The sequence below is a fragment of the Oncorhynchus kisutch genome, linkage group LG17 (genome assembly GCF_002021735.2).
Source record: "Oncorhynchus kisutch isolate 150728-3 linkage group LG17, Okis_V2, whole genome shotgun sequence".
NCBI classification, from domain to species: domain Eukaryota; kingdom Metazoa; phylum Chordata; class Actinopteri; order Salmoniformes; family Salmonidae; genus Oncorhynchus; species Oncorhynchus kisutch.
The window spans coordinates 28,134,032-28,151,765 of record NC_034190.2 but is presented as its reverse complement, the minus strand read 5'-3'; the positions used below and the strand labels follow the sequence as shown (position 1 = coordinate 28,151,765).

Here is a 17,734-nt window from a genome sequence, read left to right as displayed (position 1 = left end):
TAAAGGCAGACAGTTTTTTGCTTCTTTAATGAGGACAGTTTTCAGCTGTGCTAACATAATTGCAAAAGGGTTTTCTAATGATCAATTAGCCTGAACCTGTATTAGCTAATACAACGTGGCATTGGAACACAGGAGTGATGGTTGCTGATAATGGGCCTCTATACGCCTACGTAGATATTCCATTAAAAATCAGTAGTTTCCATCTACAATAGTCATTTACAACATGAACAATGTCTACACTGTATTTCTAATCAATTTGATGTTATTTTAATGCACTTTTGTTGCTTTTCTTTAAAAACAAGGACATTTCTAAGTGACCCCAAACTTTTGAATGGTAGTGTATGTCAGAGCAAAAACCAAGCCATGAGGTTGAAGGAATTGTCCGTAGAGCTCTGAGACTGGATAGTGTTGAGGCACAGATCTGGGGAAGTGTACCAAAACATTTCTACAGCATTTAAGGTCCCCAAGAAATTTGGAAGCACCAAGACTCTTCCTAGAGCTGGCCGTCCAGCCAAACTGAGCAATCGGGGGACAAGGCCTTGGTCAGGGAGGTACCCGAGACCCCAATGGTCACGGACAGAGCTCCAGAGTTCCTCCATGGTGATGGGAGAACCTTCCAGAAGGACAACCATTTCTGCAGCACTCAACCAATCAGGCTTTTATGGTAAAGTGGCCAGACGGAAGCCACTCCTCAGTAAAAAGCACGACAGCCCGCTTGTAGTTTGCCAAAAGGCAGATAAAAGACACTCATACCATGAGAAAGAAGATTCTCTGGTCTGATGAAACCAAGATTGAATTCTTTGGCCTGAATGCCAAGCATCACTTCTGGAGGAAATCTGGCACCATCTCTATGGTGAAGCATGGTCGTGGCAGCATCATGCTGTGGGGATGTTTCTCAGTGGAACGGACTGGTAGACTAGTCAGGATCGAGGGAAAGATGAACATAGCAAAGTAGAGAGAGATTCTTGACAAAAACCTGCTCCAGAGCACTCAGGACCTCAGACTGGGGCGAAGGTTCATCTTCCAACAGGACAACGACCCTAAGCACACAGCCAAGACAACGCAGGAGCGGCTTCAGGACAAGTCTCAATGTCCTTGAGTGGCCCAGCCAGAGCCCAATCGAGAGACCTGAAAACAGCTGTGCAGTGACACTCCCCATCCAACCCGACAGAGCTTGAGAAGATCTGCAGAGAAGAATGGGAGAAACCTCCCAAATACAGGGGTGCCAAGCTTGTACCATCATACCCAAGAAGACTCAAGGCTGTAATCGCTGCCAAAGGAGCTTCAACAAAGTACTGAGTAAAGTGTCTGAATACTTAAAAAAAAAAATGTAAATCACATTCACATATTTTTAAATACATTTGTATAAAAAAAAAAGTCTAAACCTGTTTTGCTTTGTCAATAAAGGGGTATTGTGTGTAGACTGAGTGGGATTGTTTTTATTTTATCCATTTTAGAATAAGACTGTAACTTAACAAAATGTGGAAAAAGGGTCTGAATACTTTCCGAATGCACTGGATATTGGCTCGACTTAAGTCTCTGGCCTAACAACATCCGTGTCAATATATCCGCCAAATACCTGCTTCTTGGGCATTATCACAAACACAATACACAGTATATTCTCAGAAAGCTTTTTCAAATTGAATTCCCATTAATCAGTCAAGAGCATCCGGACTGGTTGCATCACTGCCTGGTATGGCAACAGCTCGGCTGTTGGACCGCAAGGCAGACCAGACCGCAACTGGGCGGGTGTTGGACTAGTTACCGGAAGGTTGCGAGTTCAAACCCCAGAGGTGACAAGGTACAAATCTGTCGTTCTGCCCCTGAACAGGCAGTTAACCCACTGTTCCTAGGCCGTCATTGAAAATAAGAATTTGTTCTTAACTGACTTGCCTGGTTAAATAAATCAAATAAAAACGCAAGGCAGTACATAGGGTAGTGCATACGGCCCAGTACATCACTGGAGCCAAGCTTCCTGCCATCCAGGACCTCTATACCAGGCAGTGTCAGAGGAAGGCCCTAAAAATTGTCAAAGACTCCAGTCACCCTAGTCATAGACTGTTCTCTGCTACCGCAGAGCAAGCGGTACCGGAGCGCCAATCTAGGTCCAAGAGGCTTCTAAACAGCTTCTACCCCCAAGCCATAACACTCTTGAACATCTAATCAATTGGCTATCCAGACTATTTGCATTGCCCCCCCCCCCCCTTTTACGCTGCTGCTACTCTCTTTTTATTATCTATGCATAGTCACTTGAATAGCTCTACCTACATGGACATATTACCTCCATTACCCTGACTAACCGGTGCCCCCGCACATTGACTCTGTACCGGTACCCCCTGTATATAGCCTCGCTATTGTTATTTTAATGCTGCTCTTTGACTACTTTTATTTCTTATTCTTTTTGTGTGTTTGTTTTTTTAAGACTGCATTGTTGGTTAAGTGCTTGTAAGCATTTCACTGTTGTATTCGACGCACGTGACAAATAATTTTTTTATTTGAATCCTCTTTTCTCAATACGGAGAAAACCAACAAATAAAACACTGACCAAACAGTTTTTTGGATATCAATCAACTCCCACTCCCTCAGCGGTGAATCTTCTGACATGTGATGAGATACTCAGGGTAAGCCTGTGTGTCGTTGAAGATCACAAACAGAGAGGGGTTGTCCGTCTTATCTGCCACGCTGTCGTATCGGAGGGGTATGTCAGAGCTCTCCTTCAGAGGAGCCGTCTTCATGGAGTGACTGCCTTGAGTGAAGTCCCCAGTCAGCACCTTGGTCACAAACACAAACTTGTGTCCGTCTGCGTTGGGGGGAGAATATTGATCCTGGATGGACAGGGCCGAGTTCACAGCAAAGTAGACCCCCTGACCGTACACAGTGGCTGCAGAGAAAAACCACAACGAGAGACCAAATTATTACAGAAAGAGATACAATAGGCCAAATTAGTAAAGTAGAACACCTGACAGTACACAGTGGCTGCAGAGAACAGCATATACAAAAGAGGCCACATTACTACAACAGTCTACATCTTCTACAATGAAAATAATGATGAAATGAAAACGCTGATGAACTAGAGCCTTTTTTTTATATTAGAAGGCCTCACCATTCTTTCCACAGAAGCTTCTATTGAAGCCATGAACACAGATCTCTTTCACGCTGGTCTCGCTTGTGCCGTGGTACAGAGTCCGCTCCACTTCTGGGTCAGTGGTACTCTGATTTATACTAGCCTTCTTCAGTCTGTACTGGTTGTACAGGAGCCTATTCATCAGCTTCTCAACCTGGGAAATAAGATTAACAGAGCAATGGACTCCGACATCACTGATACAATACGAAGTTAATGGTTAGCTGCTGTAGACGTCGATAGATACCACATACCTTAATGATTCGGATTTCGTTGTGGAACTCCTGTATGGAGTCGTAGAAGTCTTTTACAACATCCCGGAACTCATCAGAATCCTTGTTCATTCTGGACGCTTCAGGCAGGTTGGACAGTAGACTGTAGTCCTCATCTGAAAAACAGAAACATATCGCAACAACATAAGTGCAATATAGCTTGAAGGAAAACGGTGCAACATTAAATAGCTTTGTTAATATTAAAATAACAGGGATATTGCATCAGTAAAGAAATAGCATCTCACAACTGTAATTATTATCCCCCCCCCATAACAATAAGCTCAAATACAGTATTTGCTAAGGTCTTTACCTCGCATCTCCGAGTACACGTCATCGGAGCTCAGCATCTTCCTGGAGATGGTGACGGACTTCCCAGAGGCCACGTTGTACTCCTGCATCTTCTCAAAGTCGATGATGTGCGGCAGGTTGTTGAGCAGGATGTCGATCTTTTCCTGCCTCATCTTCCAGGCGTTCTCCATGAACACTGTCGCCTCCGGAGCGTACGGCGTCTCCGTCCCTGACGACGCCGGGTCGTGCCACACCCATTGCACTGTCCGCAGGATGTCAGCGTCTGACGTCGTTGTGGAGATCCTCCTTAGCAGCAGCTTCATGTCCGGCATCGCACCGGTAACAAAGTCCTTGAACCCGGAGATGATTGCCGTAGTTCCCTGGATGGTGACCTCCACGGCGTGTTTCCTCTTGATGAGGTCCAGACACCACCTGATTGGTTGATTTAATTGACAATGAAACAATTCAAAAAGTGGTGGGCACCAATATTGAAAATTCCATATGATATTGTTTAATATCGATATGAGCAAGGCATATCGTAAGAGGTGTATTCTTCCTGTTAACCTACACTATTCTGTAAAAAGCATACATGACTGCTTCTGCATGCACAAAACCCTCTCACAGTTACCATGCCTGCTGATGGGCCATCAACTGCCGATGGGCTTCCCATCGTATTCAAATTGGTTAGGTAGGTTTTATGCTACAATAATATTCACACCTGGCCCAATGGGCAATCTGCAAGCAGTTGTCTGAACTTTACAAAAAAGTTAACAATCACACTGTTGCAAAGTATTTTATATAAACCAATATGATATTGAACTCAAAATCGGGAAAAAATGCGACTGAATTCAATATAGATTTTCCACAAATAAAATACATAGTACACTGTACACACACACACGTACCTGTGAAACGGAGACAGGCTCCTCAGGCTGCGGTGCACTAGCTTCTCCTTATGCTGTTTATTACTGACCCTCTTGTTCAGGGCAATGTCCACTCTGACCAGGTCACAACTGTAGCCTGCGTACACAAAGATTGTTGCCGAGTTGGCTGACTGAATGGCCTCCTGCAGAGATACCTGGACAGCCTGATCGAGGTGGGAGCGAGCAGTAGAGAGGGAACCGGTAGGCATGGCACCGCCATCATCCCGAGTCATCTTCGTCATCTTCCTGGACAGCTCTAGAACCTTCTGCAGCTCCTCCTCCTCGTCAGCCAGGGACCTCTTGGTGGTCTCCATAGAGTACTGGATGGCCAGGGACATCTGCGCCTCCTCCTCCAGGGTAGTGGAGAGTTGCATGGCCCGGGACATCTCTCCATCCTGAGTCACCACAGGAGCAGTAGCACCCACATCGTCACTATCCCCTCCCTCCACCAGGGGCAGTGGAGCCTCTTCCTCCACCTCAACGTTAGCGCTGTCCCTGTCTGGGCCCTGGTCAGAGCTCGGGGCCATGGGTTTCTCGGCCGGAAACAGATCCTCCTCCATGTCAGTGGTTCCGGTCAAACCGGAGAGGCCAGAGTCCACCGTCTCATCTATGGCTGAGAACAGCCTCTTTGCCTCCTCTATATGACCTGGGATCAGTACGTAGGTTTTCAGTGAGGAATTGCAAAACAACAATCCCAATAGAATAACTACCTTCTCTGAACATTATTCTGGCCACCATGCTTCCATATGCTCTATAGAGTCCAGGATGGGTTACTGTGCATCACTGTGACAAATGTTGTAAAAAGGAATTTACAAAAACATTTGATTGATATGAGAAGAGTAAAATTAAAGTATGCACCTCTGTCTAAAGCTGAGAGGCTGTTGGAAGTCTGGATAGTGCGAGTCAGAACTGATGTTGAGGCCTGTAAGGAACTTCTCTGGAAGCTCTGATGGGACGTCATATTCCACGCAGCCTCAAAGATGTCCTGTAGAGAGATGACAAAACTAGAATACACAACATACATACCAGAATACAGTGCAGTCGGAAAGTATTCAGACCACTTGACTTTTTCCACATTGTAACGTAATAGACATTTTTTCCCCCTCTCATCAAATCGACACAATACCTCATAATGACAAAGCAAAAACAGGTTTTAAAAAACGTAAATACTTTGAAGGAACTTTGGCAGCATTTACAGCCTTCTTGAGCATGACGCTTGGTACACCTGTGTTTGGGGAGTTTATCCCATTTTTCTCTGCAGATCCTCTCAAGCTCTGTCAAGTTGGATGAGGAGCGTCCCTGCACAGCTATTTTCAGGTTTCTCCAGAGATGTTTGATCGAGTTAAAGTCCAGGCTCTGGCTAGGCCACTCAAGGACATTCAGAGACTTGTCCCCTAGCAACTCCTGCATTGTCTTGGCTGTGTGCTTAGGGTCGTTGTCCTGTTGGAAGGTGAACCGTCACCCCAGTCTGAGGTCCTGAGTGCTCTGGAGCAGGTTTTCGTCAAGTGTACTTCACTCCTGACTAGTCTCCCAGTGCTAGGCTTCCTCTAGATGTGACACTTGGCATTCAGGCCAAATAGTTCAATCTTGGATTAATCAGAACAGATAATATTGTTTTTCATGGTCTGGGAGTCTTTAGGTGCCTTTTGGCAAATTCCAAGCTGGCTGTCATGTGCCTTTTACTGAGTGGCGGCTTCAGTCTGGCCACTCTGCCATAAAGGCCTGATTGGTGAGGTGCTGCATAGATGGTTGTCCTTCTGGAAGGTTCTCCCATCTCCAGAGGAACTCTGTCAGAGTGACCATTGGGTTCTTAGTCACCTCCCTGACCAAAGCCGGGTGGCCAGCTCTAGGAAGAGTCTTGGTGGTTCCAAACTTCCATTTAAGAATGATGGCCATTGTGTTCTTGGGGGGCCTCCAATGTTGGTACCCTTCCCCAGGTCTGTACCTCGACACAATCCTGTCTCAGAGCTCTACGGTCAATTCCTTCGACCTCAAATCTTGGTGTTTGCTCTAACATGCACTGTCAACTGTGGAACAGAGGGCCTCCCGGGTGGTGCAGTAGCTGTGCCACCAGAGACTCTGGGTTCCCGCCCAGGCTCTGTCGTAACCGGCCGCGACCGGGAGGTCCGTGGGCGACGCACAATTGGGCGCGGTGCGCGCTAACCAAGGTTGCCTGGTGCACGGTGTTTCCTCCGACACATTGGTGTGGCTGGCTTCCGGGTTGAATAGCGCTGTGTTAAGAAGCAGTGCGGCTTGGTTGGGTTGTGTATCGGAGGACGCATGACTTTCAACCTTCGTCTCTCCCGAGCCTGTACGGGAGTTGTAGCGATGAGACAAGATAGTAGCTACTAAACAATTGGATACCACGAAATTGGGGAGAAAAAGGGGTAAAATAAAATATAAAATAAAAACAACTGCGGGACCATGTATAGACAGGTGTGTCCAAATCGTGTCCAACCAATTTAATTTACCACAGGTGGACCCCAATCAAGTTGTAGAAACATCAAGGACGATCAATGGAAACAGGATGCACCTGAGCTCAATTTCAAGTCTCAAAGCAAAGGGTTTGAATACTTATGTAAATAAGTTTATTTGGGGGGAGAAAAATTCTATAAAAACATGTTTTCGCTTTGTCATTATGTGTAGATTGATGAGGAAAAATATATATTTGATCCATTTCAGAATAAGGTTGTAACGTAACAAACTGCGTAAAACGTCAAGGGGTCTGAATACTTTCCGAATGAACTAATACATATGTCTCTGAAATACACCATAGGCTTAAAGAGATTCTCCAGTACTTATACCTTTTAGCCGGTAGTTCTCAAAGTAGCACTCATGACCCAAAATTGATCCTCAAAAATGGTTTAGTATGTCATATATCCACCACGTTATTGCTCTCTGTGCATCTTGCTATTTGTCACTCAAAATGGCAATGGACTGAAGCTCATTGGCTAGGACTCGAATTGCTAGGGGTGCTGGCCCGCGTGGGGGAAAATGACTCAGCAGTTTCTGGAAAAACAGGCCCTTTCAAAGTAGGGATTTTGTGGCTAACTGAGGTAAGACACTAATTCTGTTCATACAATGAACAAAAATATACAAGCGTTGGTCGCATGTTTCATGAGGTGAAATAAAAGATCCAAGAAATGTTCCGTACGCACAAACAGCTTATTTCTCAAATAGGTTTACTTCCCTCTTAGTAACCTGACTGCAGCTCGGCGTCATAACCGACTTCAGTGGGCAAATGCTCACCTTCGATGGCCACTGGCGTGCTGGAGAAGTGTGCTCTTCGTTGATTAATACCCAGTTCAACTGTACCGGGCAGATGGCAGACAGCATGCATGGTGTCGTGTGGGCAAATGGATGTCAATGTTGTGAACAGAGTGCCCTATGGTGGTGGGGTTATGGTATGGGCAGGCACAAGCTACAGACAACGAACACAATTGCATTTTAGCGATGGCAATTTCAATGCACAGAGATACTGTGTTGAGATCCTGAGATCCATTGTCGTACCATTCATCCGCCGCCGTCACCACATGTTTCAGCATGATAATGCACGGCACCCATGTTGTAAGGATTTGTACACAATTCCTGGAAGCTGAAAATGTCCCAGTTCTTCCATTGCCTGCATACTCACCAGACATGTACCCCATTGAGCATGTTTGGGATGCTCTGGAGCGACGTGTACGACAGTGTGTTCCAGTTCCCGCCAATATCCAGCAACTTCGTACATCCAATGAAGAGAAGTGGGACAACATTCCACAGGCCATGATCAACTCTATGCGAAGGAGATGTGTCGCACTGCATGACCAACAGATGCATATCTGTATTCCCAGTCATGTGAAGTCCATACACAAGGGCCTGATGAAGTTATTTTAATTACGGAGTTACAATTCATATAAAATCTGTCAAAAATCATAGAAATTGTTGCATGTTGTGTTCATATTTTTGTCCAGTGTAGATTACGCATGTATCAACTACACATCTAGCTCAAAGCGGAAGGTTTAAAGAAATACTTAGTAGTTACAAAAGTTCCAGAGCATGTCTTTAACCATACTTATCCCAATAAAAAAAACTTTAAAGAATCTATCAAATGTAGAGGAACAAATCCATGGCACAGAAAACAAATCCCTGTCTCTGTGCAGATTGTAATTTGGCTACCATATTCACTAGTTAATTAGTAATGATACAGTCTATATTAATGTCTTTATCATTGAGCCAACTACCTCGTTGTCCAGGGGTTCCCAGTGCACCTTCTCCATGTTTATGTAGACCTGGAACTTAGTCTGCATCTCCCTGAGGATGCTGGTCCCCTCCCCCTCCTGGATGAGGAACCGCGCCACGCCCGTCTGTTTCACCGTGATGGTTCTGGTCTCGGTGGACAACACCACGCCCCTCAGAACCTCATCGGCCATTTGACATGCCGCAGCATTGCCTTGGATCTACCAATCACAGTCACATGGATGATTAAAAGGAGGTGGAAGGTTTATAAGGCCATTTACCAAGACATCTGATACCCTTTTCACGATAGCATGCACATTTTAGCCGTACTATACTGGCTGAGATTTTCTTTTCACATTGTCCTCTCCAGCATGTGTAACCAGTATAGATCAGCTTGACTCGGGAGAGTGAAAAGGGTATGAGAGAATTACAGCATATACTGTGTTGAATTTATATAATACAATGCATGCTTTTATGATTTTTCTAAAAAGTAAAACACCTACTCTGAGTCCACAGACGCCATGTGCGTCTAGAGGGAAGATAGACACCTGGTTCATATCAGCCAGTAGCTGATGATGGTGGGTCTGGATGTACTTCAACATGCCTGGCTCCATAGAGATGATAGCCTCCATTTCAATGGGTGTACTGAGGAACTCCACTATCTTAGCCTGCTTGTCCTCCTCCAACCCTCTCAGAGTCAGGACATCTATCTGTCCTCTTTCGGACACCTTAGCTGAGCAAAGAGTCAGAGACTGGAGGAAGCCAGTCCACTCCTGGGCATACAGCATACACTCGTACGCTCTGTCCACAGGGATACTGAAGTCAGACAGCAGAGTCTTCAACATGCTACATGCCTGGCTCACCAAGCTGGGAGACAGAGACGTTACCATGACGACACAGTCCGACACGGTGTACATGGACGGCAGCCCGTTTTCTTTCAATGTCTGTAGCAGCCTGTCCTTTACTTCCTGTTTGGCCAGGAAGTGGGCCTTTTCTGGGTCAAAGGTGAAATGAGCCTGGGCCACGCCCCCAAGGAACTCCAACACAGCGTTCTTCAACTGCTCCAGCGTTGGCCGGTCAGGCCCGGCCATGTGGACCCCGTCCTCCCTGATCTGGACGCTACAGCCTTGGTGGGCCAGCTGGAGGCTCTGGGGCAGGGGACTGGCCTGGAGCAGGGTGAGTTTCACCGGGTCTGGGACGGAAATGTGGCTAGACATGGGCTCTGGGGTCGAAATTAGGTCACCCATGCCTCCCTGGGCTGCTGCTGCCTGGGACACTGGGGGGGACAGAGGGGGGACCAGAGGCTCAGAGGTAGCCTTGTGAGAGGACTGAGAACGGTCACTGGTACTGTCTGCAGGGAGAGAATCAGTCTGTGATTGACCACCACTGTCTGTCTGCTGTGTGTTCGTTGTGCTACCATCTGATGTTCCATTCACAGAGGTCAGGGGAGAGGTCAGGGGTGAGGAGGAGCTGTCCTCTGATTGGAGGAAGGAGAAGTAAGGCCTGACCATCAGATCTGTCTCCTCCAGTTTATGTGATTGTTTAAGGACACGTTCCACTGCTGTTAGATGCAATAACAAGGAAGGGAATAAAATGCATTCAACAGCTGCATAGAATTTGCATGCTTTATAACCCGGCTTTATAGCTTTTATGTTGCATTGACATACACTACCAGTCACAAGTTTTAGAACACCTACTCATTCAAGGGATTATTTTTTTTTTTTTTTTTTTTTTACATTGTAGAATAATAGTGAAGACATAAAAACTATGAAATAACACATATGGAATGATGTAGTAACCCAAAGTGTTAAATCAAAATATATTTGATATTTGATATTCTTCAAATAGCCACCCTTCACTTTGATGACAGCTTTCCACTCTTGGCATTCCTCAAACAGCTTCACCTGGAATGCTTTTTTTCTTGAAGTAGTTCCCACGTATGCTGAGCACTTGTTGGCTGTTTTTCCTTCACTCTGCGGTCCGACTCATCCCAAACCATCTCAATTTGGTTGAGGTCAGGGTAATGTGGAAGCCAGATCAACTGATGCAGCACTCCATCACTCTCCTTTTGGTAAAATAGCCCTTACACAGCCTGGAGGTGTGTTGGGTCATCTTCCGATTGAAAAACAAATTATAGTCCCACCAAGCGCAAACCAGATGGGATGGAGTATCGCTGCAGAATGCAGTGGGAACTACACATGCAGAGATCATCCGTTCACCTACTCTGCGTCTCACAAAGACACGGCGGTTGGAACCAAGAATCTCCAATTTGGACTCCAGACCAAAGGACAAATGTCCACCTGTCTAATGTCTATTGCTAGTGTTTCTTGTCCCAATCAAGTCTCTTCTTATTGGTGTCCTTTAGTAGTGGTTTCTTTGCAGCAATTCGACAATGAAGGCCTGATTCACATAGTCTCTAAACAGTTGATGTGGAGATGTGTCTGTTACTTGAACCCTGTGAAGCATTTATTTGGGCTGCAATTTCTGAGGCTGGTAACTCCAATGAATTTATCCTCTGCAGCAAAGATAACTCTGGGTCATCCTTTCCTGTGGAGGTCCTCATGAGAGCTAGTTTCATCATGGCGCTTGATGGTTTTTGCGACTGCACTTGAAGAAACTTTCAAAGTTCTTAACATTTTCCAGACTGACTGACCTTCATGTCTTGAAGTAATGATGGATTGTCGTTTCTCTTTGTTTATTTGAGCTGTTCTTGCCATAATATGGACTTGGTCTTTTACCAAATAGGGCCATCTTCTGTATACCCCCCCCTACCTTGTCACTACACAACTGATTGGCTCAAACACATTAAGGAAAGGAATTCCACAACTTTTAACAAGGCACACCTGTTAATTGAAATGCATTCCAGGTGACTACCTCATGAAGCTGGTTGAGAGAATGCCAAGAGTGTGCAAAGCTGTCATCAAGGCATAGGGTGGCTATTTGAAGAATCTCAGATATATTTTTATTTGTTGTACACGTCTTTGGTCACTAAATGATTCCATATGTGTTATTCCATAGTTGTGATGTCTTCACTATTATTATTCACTATTATTCTACAATAAATAGTAAAAAGTAAAAATAAAGAAAAACCCTTGAAAGAGTGGGTGTTCTAAAGCATTTGACCGGTAGTTACAAAATCTAACATATTTACTTTAAAAACAGATACAACAGCTAAAATGTAACCGCTTGTACACAAACAGATGAAGCCCTTATGGATGACGTCCTTAATAACTTACATCCAAACAAACATTCGGTAGAGATACAGTACATAAAAACATTTCTAAACCTACAGTCAAAGTCCAGGAAGGAGACCCTGGCAACCCCCTCTGACATCATGGTGACCTCCTTAACTTCAAGGCGCCCGCCCCGTTGGCTCTCCAGGTACAGAGTAAGCATGTCTGCTGTGATGCTGGGGTGCACGTTCTCCATTAGGATGGAGTCAGTTTGATCGATCTGTTCCAGAGTGATCTGCGCTCCATCCAGAGGCTTCTTAGAGATCTTTGAGCAAAGCTTCTGGAAGTCTGTGCATGCAAAATAAGGAAGAATTCACAAATTAACTATATTGTAAGCAAAAGCATAGCCAATTATAATTACAAATATATTGTATTGTTTCCCCAAATCATGAGCCGTCCTCAATTACTTAAAATCTACGGTTTGATTGTGATGATACTTAACTTTTATCCAAAAGGGGGGGGGGGGCTCAACTCCCCTGAATGAGATGTGCTTGTGACTCTGTGGTCGAGCAACTAGTCTCTCCTTGAGTAACAGGGGGCGTGGCTTGTTGTGTTCAACAGCATTAAGCAGCAGCAGAAGGGAGAGATGACAGAACTATAGAAAACGAACAATATAAAACGCCGGAGTTGTGGATCACATTTAACAAACCAAACCTTGAAATTCCATTATGGAAGGTAAAGTAAAAACTCTAACCGGTCTTTGCATCAATACCGGTATTTTGTCAAATATGGTATACCGCTGAGCCCTAGTTGCGTTTTTATATTTGTTCAGTATACTTCCATAAAAATGTTTGAACTGGTATCCGGGGGACCTTCAAATGAGTCTTGTAAGTACTGTGGTCATCCTATAGCAACACAACTGACATGTAGCCCAAAATGTTCGGACACTAGAGACAGAAGTTGGCAGATCAGCAGTACCGACTTCAGACAAGTCCCTCTTGTGTTGGAGAGGGGTCATAATAGTTTGTAGGTCAAACCGTTCGGACGCTAGAGAGAATTTTGGGAGAAGACCAATTTTCTGGATGTCTCATGCTATTTTTGGGTCTCTCCCTGCACATGGCTACATGCATCTTTCACTTTGATCTCAAAACAAGCGCGTCTACGCATACTGTAAACACAGTCCAGTTCAAAGTGAATGGCACAGATCCATATATGGCAATGGTTTATTTGCATATAGGCCTACTGCAGTTCTGATTAGTTGTGTCGCACCGGTCTGTGTAATGTTCAGGCTGAGTCGTGCGTGTCAATACAATCCTACTCAGATGCGTTCTGCCTACAAGATCTCTTGCATAGTTAGTTTTGTTTCGATATGTTGCATTGAAAGTGGATAATTCAACCGCGTTAATTCGATCACAATTGACACAGTAAAAGGGAAACGTTTATTGCGTTAACTAAGGGGGAAAACTCTAGAAAGTTTAGTGCTACTCTGGCACGGGCTGATATTTCTTCTGCATGGCAGTTCCGGTGAGCTGCGTGCCTGCCGCAGCTTAGATGGAACATTGGTCTCATGGTCTAACAAACACCGCTCTGGCTCTGTCATCTTTAACCGCAAATGTGGAAGTGTGACATCGGTGGATGCGGTGGATTGAGGCTCACCCAATGAAAATAAACATCTCTCTAGATTAAACTGGCAGATTTTTATGGAGATACATTTATGCTAATTAGATTTCCGCAGGACTGCGGGAAATTGACTCTAGGGGATTCATTCTTAATAGGAAAACCCCAAACCTTTATTGAAGGCCTGATGGAAGTGTACTAGGACCAGGTCCCTGCCAGGAGAGGGGTATAGAGTGTAGTCGTGCATGTCCATCCCCATCATGTTCTCTACATACAGCTCCACCAGCTCCTGACAGCTGGATGGGTTAACCCCCCGCAGCAGCAGCCTCCGTGGATCCTTACACGCAGGCTTCCTCACGGTCATCTCAGCATTGCTCAGGACATGTGCTCTTTTAGACAGGACCCTTGATGCAACTGTCAATCAAACAAAGACATAATCAGCATGCCATGGATGAATATTTTTTGGGTGCAATATCATCATGTATTTGTGGACCACAGGATGCCTAGTTGTTGCTAAGACATCAGACTTCAGATAAAGGAAATCTGATTATGATGTGTAGGTTCATAATGTGAAACGTATTGGCCTTAAACATATCAGATCCCAATAATTACACTGACTGAATGCATTCTTACCCTCCGCCTCTTCAAACAGCAGTAAGGCGCGGCTCCCTTCCAGCTTCACAGACACCAGATTACCTCCCCCAGAACGACGCTTGTTCTCAAAGTACAAATACAACAGCTCATCCTCCACCTCCTCTGGTACTCCCAGCACCTCCACTGTCCGGTTCTCTTGGCTTTCAGCAGACATCCTGACATACAGGCACAGGAATAATCAATGGGATTATAAGTATAAGTATAAGGTGTAAGTACACACACATCTACAAATGTATGTGGACACACATTCAAATTAATGGATTCAGCCATTTCAGCCACACCCGTTGCTGACAGGTGTATAAAATCGAGCACACAGTCATGCAATCTCCATAGACAACCATTGGCAGTAGAATGACCTTACTGAAGAGCTCAGTGACTTTCAACGTTTCCATGGCCGAGCAGCAGCACACAAGCCTAAAATCATCATGCACAATGCCAAGCATCAGCTGGAGTGGTGTAATACAAATATCAAAATAAGCTTCAAATGTAGTCCTCATCTACAATACGCTTCGTAAGAGACTGTACTTTATCAAAATGCTGGGATCTTTTATTGTACAATACTGACTGTTTTACAAATCTTTCATTGAGAATATTTAAACTTTTTGCATTGTTTGATGGTTTGGCATCAGCCAGTAAGGTACTTGGAGTCAGACAGGATTGGATGAGTCAGACATGCTTGGAGCTCAGCAAGGCTCACAAAATAATTTTAGACCCAAGCCACCCCCTGTACCCAGACTTGAACTACTCCCCTCTTGGGTGCAGTGAAAGGGCACCCCCCCCAGCAGGAAAGACAGAACTAGACAATTTGCACCAGGTGTGATATCCCTCCTAAACAGCTCAGTCAAATGAACTCAGTAAGGCCAGCAGGCTAGTCTCTTTTATTGGTACGTAAACATGAATTTTGTATAGTCAATTTGTCATCTACTGCATTTAAAGGCTACTTTATGTAAATTACCCCCTTTCTACCGACATGGTCTCATCGCTGCAACTGTCCAATGGGCTCAGCGGAGGCTTCCTCCGAAACATCACCACCTAACCGCACTCCTTAACACCCGCCAGCTTACATTGGTTCAGCTGGCTTTCAGGTTGTCAGAGAAAACACCATTCAACTGGTGACCGGCACCCGGCCCACCTCAAGAAGTAGCTAGAGCGCGATGAGCTAAGTAAAGCCCCACTGGCCAAACCCAGACAACGCTGGGCCAATTGTGCGCCGTTCTACGGGACTCCCAGCCACAGCCGGTTGTGGCACAGCCCGAGAATGAACCTGGGTCTGGAGTAATGCCTCTAGCACTGAGATGCAGTGTCTTAGACCACTGCACCACTCGGAAGGCCCTAAAGGCTACTTTACTTTCACCCACTCCATATTAATGCCCATGATTTTGGAATGAGATGTTCAACGAGCAGGTGTCCACATACTTTTGGTTATGTAGTGTATGTAATGTATCATAGCCAGCACAGACAGGGCTAGTATGGACACACCTACAGCCAGGTGTGTATTGATTGTGTAATGTGCATTGATCACTAAATGTATCCTACTTGGCTACAAAAGTCAGGAGTTAAGTTGACTTAAATACAAATAAAACAAATACATTGCTGAATATAATAGAATGTGGTGGATTTTATGAACATTAGTCACTCATTTTCGATGAAATATAAACAAACTATCCACGGCGCACAACATCGCAAGTAGCACAAAGAGCAAATGGCACAATTACATAAAGGACTAATAACTCTCGCTGGGTATATGAATTTGCCCTTAGCTTTGAAACACCTTTATTCGCAGTTTAAAGGAAAAACGTACCTGGAATACAAGCATTCTCAGATCACGACGCACAGAAATGGCTTCATTGGCGATTTCTTCTTCTTTGGGATTGGGTTGGCGGATCGCATACAATTTAAGGTGCATACACTGCCACCTACTGTACTGGATTGCGAAGCCAGACACAGCCTACATACATTACATTCTCTTAATTTTTCCCGTTCCTCGAAGGTGAAAGAGACTTGACACCACTTCCCTCCCCCCAATACACCACCCAAACCCCATCCAGCCTCTCCAACCCTTTCACACAATATCTCCCGATCTACATCATACAGTTCACAAAATATCAGCACATGCTCCACCATTTCCTCCTCTAAACACTCCACAGACCTGTTTCATGTCTCCCTACCATCCACAACATGGCATTCAAACCTGTGTTCTCAGCCCGTAGTCTACTCCACCCAACTTCCTCTTCTACATCCCATACACCCAACCTCTTCCTTTAATGACCAGAGCACACAATAAAATTGCCTCCCCTTACTACTAATATCCCACTCCATTTGCCAAAGATTAAGCCCTTTTGCCCTGATCAAGGACTTCACTTCCCTGCGGCCCAGCGGGACCTGAATATCTAACAACTTCTTCTTCTTCTATGATATCATGGTGGTCCGCAAACAATGGTTTAAGTGCATGCCGCCACCTACTGCTCTGGAATGTACGATCAATCACGATCTGCCCAATTCTGTACTAGCATAAAGAAAAGTATTAAGTTATCTAAACCAAATAAATCCTTAACTTCTACCAAACCCTCCCCCCTCCCCACAAAACCCCTCCACTACCCCATTAAACATATATATCATGCTGAAACACTGCGCCCTTAGGATTGTTCAGCATGTCAATAACCATTTATCAGTAACATTTACCTGTTACCCCCATCTGTTTTACCGCCTCCACAATAACCTTCAACCTGGCATTTCTGCTTTCCTCAACCCGAGTCGTATTGATAACCTTACCAATAAACATCATGACTGATCCCGTATCTCTGAGTCTCTAGCATCTCTAGATCTCTTGATAACCTTACCAATAAAAGCTATGAAGTCAACTTCATTCATTATCAAAGTCCTTTGACACCGCACATTCACGAGCACAAGATTTCTGAACTGGGCCTCCACACTGCCAGGACCATCAGAAGCACCAGCCCAGACAGTAGGTCCACTTACTACAGGTACATCCATGTAAGCTCCATCAGTCCACACGGTAGTTCCATCAATCTATTTTATGGCCTCTGCATTCGATACATCATGACTGATCCCGTATCTCTGAGCCTCTAGCATCTCTCTGTACATGGCATCCAACAAATGCTGCACTTATGTTCTGCCCCATAATTACAGCACTTAACCTTCACATTATTTCCACATTCACCGTAACCATGTGCCCCTCCACACTTGGCACACATTTTCTTTCTTTTACACTGAGCAGCTACATGTCCCATTCTTTGTCATTTAAAACACCACAGTGCACATGGGACAAATTCTCTAACATTGAAACTAAGGAATCCTATCTGTGCTTTTCCCAGCAAGACTTTCTCAAACCTCAGCATCACTGATAAGCTTTCACGATTTTGATCAACCTTTAGGCTTAAATCACTCTGCCTTCCTTCACATTTTCTTTAATATCATCTGTGGACATACATATTGGGACCCCAGTGG

The 17,734-nt window shown here is 44.9% G+C and overlaps 1 protein-coding gene across 1 annotated transcript; it reads right to left on the bottom strand.

Moving 5' to 3' along the window:
• Positions 1-16,762, bottom strand: LOC109907405 (protein mono-ADP-ribosyltransferase PARP10). The gene is made up of 12 exons (XM_020505344.2): positions 16,068-16,762; positions 14,246-14,421; positions 13,784-14,026; positions 12,113-12,343; positions 9,326-10,383; positions 8,828-9,043; positions 5,463-5,589; positions 4,587-5,250; positions 3,704-4,113; positions 3,376-3,509; positions 3,104-3,278; positions 1-2,881 (listed from the first exon to the last, which is right to left on the bottom strand). Exons 2-12 carry the CDS (start codon positions 14,418-14,420, stop codon positions 2,583-2,585), a joined length of 3,732 nt encoding a protein of 1,243 aa, XP_020360933.1. The 5' UTR covers position 14,421; positions 16,068-16,762; the 3' UTR covers positions 1-2,582.
• Between the last annotated feature and the right edge of the window lie 972 nt (positions 16,763-17,734).

What these genes read in the sequence shown, in the direction of transcription:
- LOC109907405 (XM_020505344.2), bottom strand. Translation starts at nt 14,420, where the DNA reads ATGTCTGCTGAAAGCCAAGAGAACCGGACAGTGGAGGTGCTGGGAGTA. An exon ending in CTCCTTCCTGGACTTTGACT is followed by an intron (nt 10,384 to 12,112) that starts GTAGGTTTAGAA and finishes TGCATCTAACAG; the next exon opens with CAGTGGAACGTGTCCTTAAA. An exon ending in AGCCTGTCTCCGTTTCACAG is followed by an intron (nt 4,114 to 4,586) that starts GTACGTGTGTGT and finishes TCAACCAATCAG; the next exon opens with GTGGTGTCTGGACCTCATCA.